Source organism: Scardinius erythrophthalmus, assembly GCF_964197995.2.
Source record: "Scardinius erythrophthalmus genome assembly, chromosome: 21".
Classification (NCBI taxonomy): domain Eukaryota; kingdom Metazoa; phylum Chordata; class Actinopteri; order Cypriniformes; family Leuciscidae; genus Scardinius; species Scardinius erythrophthalmus.
The window spans coordinates 587851-602322 of record NC_138241.1 but is presented as its reverse complement, the minus strand read 5'-3'; the positions used below and the strand labels follow the sequence as shown (position 1 = coordinate 602322).

The 14472-nt window shown below is 47.8% G+C and overlaps 1 protein-coding gene across 4 annotated transcripts in view; it reads left to right on the top strand.

Moving 5' to 3' along the window:
• Window positions 1–14472, top strand: part of ccdc88ab (coiled-coil domain containing 88Ab) — a 100643-nt gene that overhangs the window by 40163 nt on the left and 46008 nt on the right. For all 4 annotated transcript variants that reach the window (XM_081350634.1, XM_081350633.1, XM_081350635.1 and 1 more), the window contains exons 13-16: window positions 7151–7320; window positions 9942–10079; window positions 12706–13776; window positions 14267–14394. In XM_081350634.1, the coding sequence (XP_081206760.1) occupies window positions 7151–7320; window positions 9942–10079; window positions 12706–13776; window positions 14267–14394 (1507 nt within the window). The remainder of the gene's footprint in view (window positions 1–7150; window positions 7321–9941; window positions 10080–12705; window positions 13777–14266; window positions 14395–14472) is intronic.

The window sequence follows — 14472 nt, the reverse complement described above, 5'->3', positions numbered from 1 at the left end:
AAGGTACACAACCACACCTGAGCTGACTGAAGGTACACAACCACACCTGAGCTGACTGAAGGTACACAACCACACCTGAGCTGACTGAAGGTACAACCACACCTGAGTTGACTGAAGGTACACAACCACACCTGAGCTGACTGAAGGTACAACCACACCTGAGCTGACTGAAGGTACACAGCCACACCTGAGCTGACTGAAGGTACAACCACACCTGAGCTGACTGAAGGTACACAGCCACCCCTGAGCTGACTGAAGGTACAACCACACCTGAGCTGACTGAAGGTACACAGCCACACCTGAGCTGACTGAAGGTACAACCACACCTGAGCTGACTGAAGGTACTACCACACCTGAGTTGACTGAAGGTACAACCACACCTGAGCTGACTGAAGGTACACAACCACACCTGAGCTGACGGAAGGTACAACCACACCTGAGCTGACTGAAGGTACACAACCACACCTGAGCTGACTAAAGATACACAACCACACCTGAGCTGACTGAAGGTACAACCACACCTGAGCTGACTGAAGGTACAACCACACCTGAGCTGACTGAAGGTACAACCACTCCTGAGCTTACTGAAGGTACAACCACTCCTGAGCTTACTGAAGGTATAGCCACACCTGAGCTGACTGAAGGTACAACCACACCTGAGCTGACTGAAGGTACACAACCACACCTGAGCTGACTGAAGGTACAACCACTCCTGAGCTTACTGAAGGTACAGCCACACCTGAGCTGACTGAAGGTACAGCCACACCTGAGCTGACTGAAGCCTGAGCTGACTGAAGGTACAGCCACACCTGAGCTGACTGAAGGTACAACCACACCTGAACTGACTGAAGGTACAACCACACCTGAGCTGACTGAAGATACAACCACACCTGAGCTGACTGAAGGTACAACCACTCCTGAGCTTACTGAAGGTACAGCCACACCTGAGCTGACTGAAGGTACAGCCACACCTGAGCTGACTGAAGCCTGAGCTGACTGAAGGTACAGCCACACCTGAGCTGACTGAAGGTACAACCACACCTGAACTGACTGAAGGTACAACCACACCTGAGCTGACTGAAGATACAACCACACCTGAGCTGACTGAAGGTACAACCACACCTGAGCTGACTGAAGATACACAACCACACCTTAGCTGACTGAAGATACACAACCACACCTGAGCTGACTTAAGGTACAACCACACCTGAGCTGACTGAAGGTACAACCACACCTGAGCTGACTGAAGGTACAACCACTCCTGAGCTGACTGAAGGTACAACCACTCCTGAGCTGACTGAAGGTACAACCACTCCTGAGCTGACTGAAGGTACAACCACTCCTGAGCTGACTGAAGGTACAACCACTCCTGAGCTGACTGAAGGTACAACCACTCCTGAGCTGACTGAAGGTACAGCCACACCTGAGCTGACTGAAGGTACAGCCACACCTGAGCTGACTGAAGGTACACCTACACCTGAGCTGACTGAAGGTACAGCCACACCTGAGATGACTGAAGGTACAACCACACCTGAGCTGACTTAAGGTACAACCACACCTGAGCTGACTGAAGGTACACAACCACACCTGAGCTGACTGAAGGTACACAACCACACCTGAGCTGACTGAAGGTACAGCCACACCTGAGCTGACTGAAGGTACAACCACACCTGAGCTGACTGAAGGTACAGCCACACCTGAGCTGACTGAAGGTACAACCACACCTGAGCTGACTGAAGGTACAACCACACCTGAGCTGACTGAAGGTACAACCACACCCTGACTGAAGGTACACAACCACACCCTGACTGAAGGTACAACCACACCTGAGCTGACTGAAGGTACACAACCACACCTGAGCTGACTGAAGGTACACAACCACACCTGAGCTGACTGAAGGTACAACCACACCTGAGTTGACTGAAGGTACACAACCACACCTGAGCTGACTGAAGGTACAACCACACCTGAGCTGTCTGAAGGTACAACCACACCTGAGCTGTCTGAAGGTACAACCACACCTGAGCTGACTGAAGGTACAACCACACCTGAGCTGACTGAAGGTACAACCACACCTGAGCTGACTGAAGGTACAACCACACCTGAGCTGACTGAAGGTAAAACCACTTCTGAGCTTACTGAAGGTACAGCCACACCTGAGCTGACTGAAGGTACAACCACACCTGAGCTGACTGAAGGTACACAACCACACCTGAGCTGACTGAAGGTACAACCACACCTGAGCTGACTGAAGGTACAACCACACCTGAGCTGACTGAAGGTACACAGCCACACCTGAGCTGACTGAAGGTACACAACCACACCTGAGCTGACTGAAGGTACAACCACACCTGAGCTGACTGAAGGTACAACCACACCTGAGCTGACTGAAGGTACAACCACACCTGAGCTGACTGAAGGTACAACCACTCCTGAGCTTACTGAAGGTACAACCACACCTGAGCTGACTGAAGGTACAACCACACCTGAGCTGACTGAAGGTACACAACCACACCTGAGCTGACTGAAGGTACAACCACACCTGAGCTGACTGAAGGTACACAGCCACACCTGAGCTGACTGAAGGTACACAACCACACCTGAGCTGACTGAAGGTACAACCACACCTGAGCTGACTGAAGGTACAACCACACCTGAGCTGACTGAAGGTACAACCACACCTGAGCTGACTGAAGGTACAGCCACACCTGAGCTGACTGAAGGCACACAACCACACCTGAGCTGACTGAAGGTACAACCACACCTGAGCTGACTGAAGGTACACAGCCACACCTGAGCTGACTGAAGGTACACAACCACACCTGAGCTGACTGAAGGTACACAGCCACACCTGAGCTGACTGAAGGTACAACCACACCTGAGCTGACTGAAGGTACACAACCACACCTGAGTTGACTGAAGGTACACAACCACACCTGAGCTGACTGAAGGTACACAACCACACCTGAGCTGACTGAAGGTACAACCACACCTGAGCTGACTGAAGGTACACAACCACACCTGAGCTTACTGAAGGTACACAACCACACCTGAGCTGACTGAAGGTACAACCACACCTGAGCTGACTGAAGGTACACAACCACACCTGAGTTGACTGAAGGTACAACCACACCTGAGCTGACTGAAGGTACACAACCACACCTGAGCTGACTGAAGGTACACAACCACACCTGAGCTGACTGAAGGTACACAACCACACCTGAGTTGACTGAAGGTACACAACCACACCTGAGCTGACTGAAGGTACAACCACACCTGAGTTGACTGAAGGTACACAGCCACACCTGAGCTGACTGAAGGTACACAGCCACACCTGAGCTGACTGAAGGTACACAACCACACCTGAGCTGACTGAAGGTACAACCACACCTGAGTTGACTGAAGGTACACAGCCACACCTGAGCTGACTGAAGGTACACAACCACACCTGAGCTGACTGAAGGTACAACCACACCGGAGCTGACTGAAGGTACACAGCCACACCTGAGCTGACTGAAGGTACACAGCCACACCTGAGCTGACTGAAGGTACACAACCACACCTAAGCTGACTGAAGGTACAACCACACCTGAGCTGACTGAAGGTACAACCACACCTGAGTTGACTGAAGGTACACAGCCACACCTGAGCTGACTGAAGGTACACAACCACACCTGAGCTGACTGAAGGTACACAACCACACCTGAGCTGACTGAAGGTTCAACCACACCTGAGCTGACTGAAGGTACACAACCACACCTGAGCTGACTGAAGGTACAGCCACACCTGAGCTGACTAAAGGTACAACCACACCTGAGCTGACTGAAGGTACACAACCACACCTGAGCTGACTAAAGGTACAACCACACCTGAGCTGACTGAAGGTACACAACCACACCTGAGCTGACTGAAGGTACAGCCACACCTGAGCTGACTGAAGGTACACAACCACATCTGAGCTGACTGAAGGTACACAACCACACCTGAGCTGACTGAAGGTACACAACCACACCTGAGCTGACTGAAGGTACACAGCCACACCTGAGCTGACTGAAGGTACACAGCCACACCTGAGCTGACTGAAGGTACAACCACACCTGAGCTGACTGAAGGTACACAACCACACCTGAGTTGACTGAAGGTACACAACCACACCTGAGCTGACTGAAGGTACACAACCACACCTGAGCTGACTGAAGGTACACAACCACACCTGAGCTGACTGAAGGTACAACCACACCTGAGCTGACTGAAGGTACACAACCACACCTGAGCTGACTGAAGGTACACAACCACACCTGAGCTGACTGAAGGTACAACCACACCTGAGCTGACTGAAGGTACACAACCACACCTGAGTTGACTGAAGGTACAACCACACCTGAGCTGACTGAAGGTACACAACCACACCTGAGCTGACTGAAGGTACACAACCACATCTGAGCTGACTGAAGGTACAACCACACCTGAGCTGACTGAAGGTACACAACCACACCTGAGTTGACTGAAGGTACACAACCACACCTGAGCTGACTGAAGGTACAACCACATCTGAGTTGACTGAAGGTACACAGCCACACCTGAGCTGACTGAAGGTACACAGCCACACCTGAGCTGACTGAAGGTACACAACCACACCTGAGCTGACTGAAGGTACAACCACACCTGAGTTGACTGAAGGTACACAGCCACACCTGAGCTGACTGAAGGTACACAACCACACCTGAGCTGACTGAAGGTACAACCACACCGGAGCTGACTGAAGGTACACAGCCACACCTGAGCTGACTGAAGGTACACAACCACACCTGAGCTGACTGAAGGTACACAACCACACCTGAGTTGACTGAAGGTACACAGCCACACCTGAGCTGACTGAAGGTACATAACCACACATGAGCTGACTGAAGGTACAGCCACACCTGAGCTGACTGAAGGTACACAACCACACCTGAGCTGACTGAAGATCCACAACCACACCTGAGCTGACTGAAGATACACAACCACACCTGAGCTGACTGAAGGTACAACCACACCTGAGCTGACTGAAGATACACAACCACACCTGAGCTGACTGAAGGTACAACCACACCTGAGCTGACTGAAGGTACAACCACTCCTGAGCTGACTGAAGGTACAGCCACACCTGAGCTGACTGAAGGTACACAACCACACCTGAGCTGACTGAAGGTACAACCACTCCTGAGCTGACTGAAGGTACAACCACACCTGAGCTGACTGAAGGTACACAACCACACCTGAGCTGACTGAAGGTACAACCACACCTGAGCTGACTGAAGGTACAACCACACCTGAGCTGACTGAAGGTACACAGCCACACCTGAGCTGACTGAAGGTACAACCACACCTGAGTTGACTGAAGGTACACAGCCACACCTGAGCTGACTGAAGGTACACAACCACACCTGAGCTGACTGAAGGTTCAACCACACCTGAGCTGACTGAAGGTACACAACCACACCTGAGCTGACTGAAGGTTCAACCACACCTGAGCTGACTGAAGGTACACAACCACACCTGAGCTGACTGAAGGTACAGCCACACCTGAGCTGACTGAAGGTACAACCACACCTGAGCTGACTGAAGGTACAACCACACCTGAGCTGACTGAAGGTACAACCACACCTGAGCTGACTGAAGGTACACAACCACACCTGAGCTGACTGAAGGTTCAACCACACCTGAGCTGACTGAAGGTACACAACCACACCTGAGCTGACTGAAGGTACAGCCACACCTGAGTTGACTGAAGGTACACAGCCACACCTGAGCTGACTGAAGGTACACAACCACACCTGAGCTGACTGAAGGTACACAACCACACCTGAGCTGACTGAAGGTTCAACCACACCTGAGCTGACTGAAGGTACACAACCACACCTTAGCTGACTGAAGGTACAGCCACACCTGAGCTGACTGAAGGTACAACCACACCTGAGCTGACTGAAGGTACAACCACACCTGAGCTGACTGAAGGTACAACCACACCTGAGCTGACTGAAGGTACACAACCACACCTGAGCTGACTGAAGGTACACAACCACACCTGAGCTGACTGAAGGTTCAACCACACCTGAGCTGACTGAAGGTACACAACCACACCTGAGCTGACTGAAGGTACAGCCACACCTGAGCTGACTGAAGGTACAACCACGACTGAGCTGACTGAAGGTACACAACCACACCTGAGCTGACTGAAGGTACAGCCACACCTGAGCTGACTGAAGGTACAACCACACCTGAGCTGACTGAAGGTACACAACCACACCTGAGCTGACTGAAGGTACACAACCACACCTGAGCTGACTGAAGGTACACAGCCACACCTGAGCTGACTGAAGGTACAACCACATCTGAGCTGACTGAAGGTACAACCACACCTGAGCTGACTGAAGGTACAACCACGACTGAGCTGACTGAAGGTACACAACCACACCTGAGCTGACTGAAGGTACACAACCACACCTGAGCTGACTGAAGGTACACAACCACACCTGAGCTGACTGAAGGTACAACCACACCTGAGCTGACTGAAGGTACACAACCACACCTGAGTTGACTGAAGGTACAACCACACCTGAGCTGACTGAAGGTACAACCACACCTGAGCTGACTGAAGATACACAACCACACCTGAGCTGACTGAAGGTACACAACCACACCTGAGCTGACTTAAGGTACAACCACACCTGAGCTGACTGAAGGTACAACCACACCTGAGCTGACTGAAGGTACAACCACACCTGAGCTGACTGAAGGTACAACCACACCTGAGCTGACTGAAGATACACAACCACACCTGAGCTGACTTAAGGTACAACCACACCTGAGCTGACTGAAGATACACAACCACACCTGAGCTGACTGAAGATACACAACCACACCTGAGCTGACTGAAGATACGAGCTGAAGCCCATCAGCCCACAGATGGCTGTGTGATCATGATGCTCTGCCAAGAAGGTCAACTGACCCAAATTCGTTTTTTCTGACTTTTATGAGATCTGAGAACAGAGGCTTGCAGCATGTGTCGTAACTCTCAGAGGTGTGTGTGTTGGTAACTCTCAGAGGTGTCTGTGTCCGTAACTCTCCGAGGTGTATTGGTCACTTTCAGAGGTGTGTGTGTTGGCAGTGCCGCAGAAGTCCCTGGGTCACGAGGTGAACGACCTGACGTCCAGTCAGCTGCTGAAGCTGGAGAAGGAGAATCAGATGCTGCAGAAGAGCGTTGAGGAGCTGAAGGCATCGAGCGAGAGCAGCACACGCCTACGCCTGGAGAAAGACAAGCACACACTCATCCAACAGGTCAGAGGTCACTGCAGCACATGCCTACGACTGGAGAAACACAAACACACACTCAGCCAGCAAGTCAGAGGTCATACCGCGAGTAGGGCTGGGCCGATAAACCATATCATATCGAACTGCGATAAAAGTGATGTCGATAACGATGATGGGCTCTGGACATTTTTACTCTTTATGGATTAATCTAACAGCCAATCACACAGCAGAAATAAACGTGACAACAGCCAGTCAGCGTACAGCTTTTAACTTGGCCGTCAAAGTACACGTCCATTTCCTACTACACATTGTAAGCTATCAGCAAAGAAAACTCGGCATGTGGAGGAAAAAATGAGTGGAAGTGGCGAAAGTGAAACTAACCTCGAGTTATCATCCAAAGATGACAAATTTGTCGATAAAAAAAGGTAGCATGAATTCATTTATACTCATTTGAACCACGTCACTCGGACCATTTATCCGCTCGACTCAGTTCAAGCAGCGTGAGCTCACTAGAGCAGACGTGTTTACTCGCTGAACGATCGGTCACATGACCACTGAACGATCGGTCACATGACCACTGAACAGCACAGAGATTCAGAGAGAAGCACTTGAATTCAGTGAAGAACACGAATGTGTCTGGGATTTAAACTGCTTTAAAGCCAGATGAAACAGCGCTGACAAACACTGCAGTGATACAGTCAGAAGGCTTTTCAATCTTCAAGTCACCATCATTTACCATGGATTTACTGTAGTAACACGAAATGTATTAAAGGAGTAGCCTAATGGAATATCATTACGCTATTTTTTGTGATTTTGCATTTCTACTAAATGTATTTAGGCTACTGTTCCCTTTCGAGGGAACTCGCACTGCGTCAATGACGACACTTTGGGGAACGCTCTTATGCTGCGTTCACACCGCACGCGAAATGAGCATCAAATTCATTTTGAGCATTTTGAATCCACTCGCAAAATGAATGAAACTAATCCAATCCTGATTGGTGCTGCGTCATGACGTAGCGTGTGACAGCATACACAGAAGCTACAAAGGGACGCCGGCACCCAACAGAGTTAGCTTCTGCGATGAAGCAAGTGCTCTGTGCCAACTGCCTGTCCTGTTTGGTGGTGTTTGTCCTGTAGGAACTTGAATTGTTACCAATAGGCACAGCTGAAAACATGTCTTCCTGCCCACGTTAAACTTCGGGAGGTGACACACGTGATCGGTGTGTGATACTGTTTGGATGCGAGGCATGCACAGTCGGCTCTTGAGGGTGCTGGCTGTGTTCATTGAGAAATGTCTCGAAGCGTACAGCAAAAGAAAATTTCGTGCGATTTTGGGTGTTTCAGCCTCACATCTGTTGTTTTCTTCTCGAGGGAATATCAGGACCGGCTCATATCTCGTGTTGCCGAGGCAACGTGTAGATTATGAGACCAGTCAAATAAATGAATAATATCTGGCTTGAGCAGTTAGATATTTTAATTCAGCGTATCAGTCAGACTTTTTCACTTGCCTGGTGTTTATGGCTGCATTTAATTCTGAGGAATTAAAAAGGTGGAATAATCATGTGTGTAAGCTTGTAGTGGAGCATGCATGGGGAGTTCTCGGGGGGGCTGCCTGAAGAGCCGAGCTCCTAGTTTAGGCAGCGAATGAGTAGTTGCCTCTCGAGCTCTAGCGCCGCTGAGGCTTCAGGGTATCAGGGTGCTGAACTATATCGACGACTGGATTATTATTATTCACACGGGGACAGGCAGGGCTCGTTGTAGCAAAGTGAGTACTCGTTCCCCAAAGTGTTGTATCGCCGCAGTGCGAGTTCCCTCGAAAGGGAACGTCTCGGGTTACGACTGCAACCCTTGTTTATCGTGATAATTATCGATATCGAGTGATATGAAAAATTTTATCATGATAATTTATTCGGCCACATCGCCCAGCCCTACCGCCGAGTCTCAACACAGTTCTCAGTAATACTTCCTAAGACCCGTTTGCATTCATAAGGTTCATTCTTGAGTTCATTTTATCCATGAGGATTTATGAAGTGTCTGTATATAATAAAAAAATAAGTGCGATCAGTGAAGTGTAATTACAGAATAAGACCAGGAGTAGTAAAAGAGTCATGTTGGCTTCAGAGGTGAAGCCCCGGTCACACCATAAATGATAATAACTATAACTTTATTAGCGTCCACAACAGCAGATTTTTCGTCTGCCGCTTTAAATGCTCGAGCTCTTTTAAGCAGGATGGATTCTGATTGGCTGTCAATGTTTTTATCCTTCATCAGCTGGCAGAAAGTGATTGCAGTGATATTTTTCTCCTGTGGCGTCGTGCTGTGGACTTACATTTAGAACGATTTTTAAAACTAAGCCTTAATCGTTATCGCCCTTAGTAGATTCTGTTACTCACACAAAGAAAGGAGAGAAGTTTGAACAGAATGGGTTAAAATGTTAACGGACAGCAAGCACCCCGAGCAGGATCATATTCATCAGTGAGTAATCCCAGTCTAAATCTGATTTGGGTTTAGTTAAGCTGCTTCCAGAGGATTAACCGCTCATACGAGTTTGATTGCTCATTATGAGCGAGTGTGTGTCCATGTGTCAGAGAGTGCTCGTGCTCAGTGTGATGGAGTGTGTGTGTGTGTGTGTGTGTGTGTGTGCACAGCTGGAGCAGCTGCAGACGGAGCTGACCGCAGACAGAGAGAGTTTGCGCAGTGCTGAGAGTCTGAGCTCAGATCTGCTGAAAGAGAAAGCTCAGCTGGAGAAAACACTGGAAACACTCCAGGAGAACTCCGACAGACAGGTAAACTTCACTCACACCCATCCCAACACATGTTTACTGCCGTGTCATGCCGGATTGACAACGCAATTCATTTTATTCTGAGCTTTTCTTGTCTTTCAGACAAAATCATTGATTTTTATACAGTAAAAACCAAATGTGACCCTGGACCAGAAAACCAGTCTCGAGTCGCACGGGTTTATCTGTGGCAATAGCCAACAATACATTGTATGGGTCAAAATGATCGACTTTTCATTTATGCCAAAAATCATAAGGATATTAAGTAAAGATCATGTTCCATGAAGATATTTTGTAAATCTCCTACCGTAAATATATAAAACATTTATTTTTGTGAGTGGATGCAGCAAAATAGCGAACATTAATGGACAACAATGAAGATGTTCAAATAGTTGTATCTCGGCCAAATATTGCCCTATCCTAACAAACCATGCATCAATAAAAAGCTTATTTATTCAGCTTTCATGTGATATAAATCTGGTGTAAATGTTACTGGTTTTGTGGTCCAGGGTCACATATGTGTCTGATGTCACAACTATGAAGTGGGAGAGCTTTTATAAAACTTATAATCATATGAGCTTGACATGTCAGATTTCACTAGCTGTAATTATAGTCATGACAGAATAAACGTTTAGCATGGTAATGGTCATGATAAGTTAATGTATTTGGTCTTGCTGCTGGGTTGCAGATGTGTGAACCCCTGCACAAACACACAGCACTAGTGTTCTGCTGCTCTGAGCCGCAGGTCAGGTGTAACAGCAGTGACTGAACTCCTGTGTACCTGGCAGCTTAAATATCCATCATCCTGCTCCAGGAGAGCTGGGACTTACTTAACTGGTCACTGAGTCTATCTGTGTGTATCTGTGCTGGTTTGACCCATGTGTGCCTGAGCCGTTTGTCTAAAGCTTACCCGTTTAGAAACGTCTGCCAGTAAGCAGACCTGATGCCACATAGTAATCTGGGAGAGATTAGTGAACTGCTTACAGCAACACTGAAGCCAGACTGTTTAAATGTTAGCGGAATAGGGAGCTTGAAGCTGATTGGCTCAGAGATTACCAGTAGAGGACCTATTGGTTCATGCTAGGCAGATTACACATCAGAAACTTTACATAAGAATTTTACATATGAAATTACTCCACACAGCGTTTCAGGCATTAGTGCATTGGTACATTAAGCCATGCATTTACATTTAATTATTTAGCAGATCCTTTTATCCAAAGCGACTTACAAATGAGGAGAGCAGTAGAAGCAGTGAAACCAACAAGAGGACAACAATATGAAAGTGCTGTGACCCTTCCCAGTTTGGTCTAACGCAGTATATGTTGTTATTATTATTATTATTTTTTCATGCTACTTTACTTTTACCTAATTTGATTAATGTTTTTTCATATTTACAGGGACAATGCACATTAATAAACATTTCTCTAATTGTGCCAGTTTAGCTATTACAGCTCACTCTCAACATTAGTCTCTGGCTGTGTTTTCTTTTTTAAGAGCATGCAGGATAATAAGAATAGTCTGCTAGATAACACACGTCTCAGGGCTGGATGATAAGGATGGCCCAGAGCCAGGGCTTAATCCTCACTCAAGATTATCATTTACACGTCTTGCCAGTTCAAACATTAAAGATATTTTAAACTATTCAAGCGCAAGAAGTGGAGAAAAATAACTTAATTCATTGCTCACACTTAACTTTTATTTAATTTATTTTATTTTTGTGGTGGAGCCTGTAAAAATGTTGTCAGGGCAAGTTAAAATTTCATCCGCTAGCGGCTAGCCCAACCGGGCCAGTAGGACAATCCTTAGTAATCCGCAGCCTTTCAACACACTTTAAAACTTTTCTCATGACATTTTTCTACAGAAAAAAAAAATTCAGCACCTTCAGGGCATGAAGCCAGTGAAGTATACCACGTTTCTTAAAGATATGTTTATGTGATTAGGTAACGGTCAACTTGGCATGCCTTAACTGAATCCAACAAGGCTTGTGATCAAAGATTTAGAAGATGAGCAAAAATATAGTTTTTTTTTTCTGTATCTTATGACCAGTTGGTGGCGCTGTGCAGAAACTGGTCTGGTACCCTTAGGTCATGGTTGTCTTAACACACTCAAGGTTTGGTGTAAATTCGTGAAAGGGTTGCGAAGTGCGCCTCACATCCGTTTCGACATGCTCTTCATCAGATTCATTCGAAAGTTAGTCGGGTAACACTTTACAGTAAGGTTCACTAGTTAACATGAACTAAGAATGAACAATACTTCTTCAGCATTTATTAATCTTAGTTAATATTAATTTCAACATTTACTAATACATTATTAAAATCCAAGGTGATTTTTTTTTAACATTAGTTAATGCACTGTGAACTAACATGAACAAACAATGAACAGCTGTATTTTTATGAACACATTAACAAAGATTAATAAATGCCATAACAAATGTTTTGTTCATTGTTAGTTCATGTTAGTTAATACATTAATGTTTACTAATGAACCTTGTAAAGTGTTACCGTTATTCGAATACATTTGGACTAATCAACTTGAATAACTAAAAGATGATTTGATTTTCCTGAGCATGTCATGAATGTTCTTCAACTGTCCTGTGCTTGTTGCTGAGCGATCTCTTCCCTGACTCCCGCAGGTCAAGGGTCTGGAGCAGGAGAACGAACACCTGAACCAGGCCATCTCCTCTCTCAGGCAGCGCTCCCAGGTCAGCGCCGAAGCCCGTGTCAAAGACATCGAGAAGGAGAACCGTGTGCTGCACGAGTCCATCAAAGAGACCAGCAGCAAACTCAACAAGATGGAGTTCGAGCGCAAGCAGCTCCGCAAAGAGCTGGAGCACCTCAAAGACACAGGAGAGCGAGCCGAAGAGCTGGAGATGGAGGTGCGTCGCCTGGAGCGAGAGAAGGAGAGTCTGCAGAAGCGTCTGGCGGCTCAGGCCATCACCTGTGAGAAGGTGGAGGTGTTGGAGAAGGAGAACGCAGAGCTGGAGGCCGAGAGCCGGAGACTGAAGAAAGCAGCCGATTCTCTGAGGAACCTGTCCTATCAGCTGGAGGTGCTGGAGAAGGAGAACCGAGAGCTGGACCAGGAGAACCTGGAGCTCAGGCGCATGGTGGAGTCTCTGCGGTCCAGCGGAGCTAAAGCCACACAGCTGGAGCTGGAGAACCGAGAGCTGGAGAACGAGAGGACGCACCTCAGGAAGAGCCTCGAGCTGATGAAGGCGTCGTCCAAGAAGAACGAGCGCCTGGAGGCGAGCAACCAGAGCCTGGACACGGAGAACCAGCGTCTCCAGAAGGGCCTGGAGAGCGGCAGCCGTAAGATCCAGCAGCTGGAGGGAGAACTGCAGGAGCTGGAGCTGGAGAACCACAGTCTGCAGAAGAGCCTGGAGCAGATGAAGATCTCCAGCAAGAGCCTGGAGCAGCTGGCGCAGGAGAACGCCTCTCTGGAGGCCGAGAACACACAGCTGGAGAAGGACAAGAAGCAGCTGGAGAAGGAGAACAAGCGGCTCAGGCAACAGGCTGAGATCAAGGACTCCAAGCTGGACGAGGACAACCTGCGCATCTCTCATCTGGAGAAGGAGAACCGTGCGCTCGGCAAGGAGGTCCACACTCTCAAAGACACGTGTAGTCGCACCAAAGACCTGGAGAATGACAACAAGGAACTGGTCAAGCAAGCAACCATTGATAAGAAGACTCTGGTCACTCTGAGAGAGGTGGGCATCTCATCCCAGGAGGAACAAACACACATGCCTTGTCCAAATACCCACACTTGCGGTCTTTGCATTTGACCATTGCTTGACGCATTTCCTCTATTTGGCCCAAGTGTTCAAGTAGGCGTAAAAACAGTTGCAGATAGGCCCACACACACCATACTCATACATGCACCAATAAAATGTGCAACACCAAATTATATTTATCTAATTAATTTAAATTACAGTAAAAGGTTTTCCTCAACATCTCGCGATTTCGGGGCACACGAGTTCCTGAACATAATGCCTGATGGAATACTCTCAGATAGTGTGGGTTTAGTGTGCATTGAGGGCACTGCACTTTGAGTCTTGTGCACTTACTTACTGTCGCACGCGCTCTCAAGTGGCCAAGACCGCAAGTGTGTGTATTTGGACAAGGCAACAGTTTTAGATACGGTGCATGCTTGATTGTGGATTCCTTGCATGACCCTTGTTGTGATGTTTCCTGATGTAGGACCTAGTCAATGAAAAATTAAAGACTCAGCAGATTAACAATGACCTGGAGAAACTGACCCATGAGCTGGAGAAGATCGGCCTCGATAAAGAGGGTCTTCTGGGTGATGAAGAGAGCTCAGATGACAGGTAATATTGCACTGTAGTTCTCAACTTTCCTGCAGAGTTCAGCTCCAGCCCTGATCAAACTCGCCTGCCTATAACTTA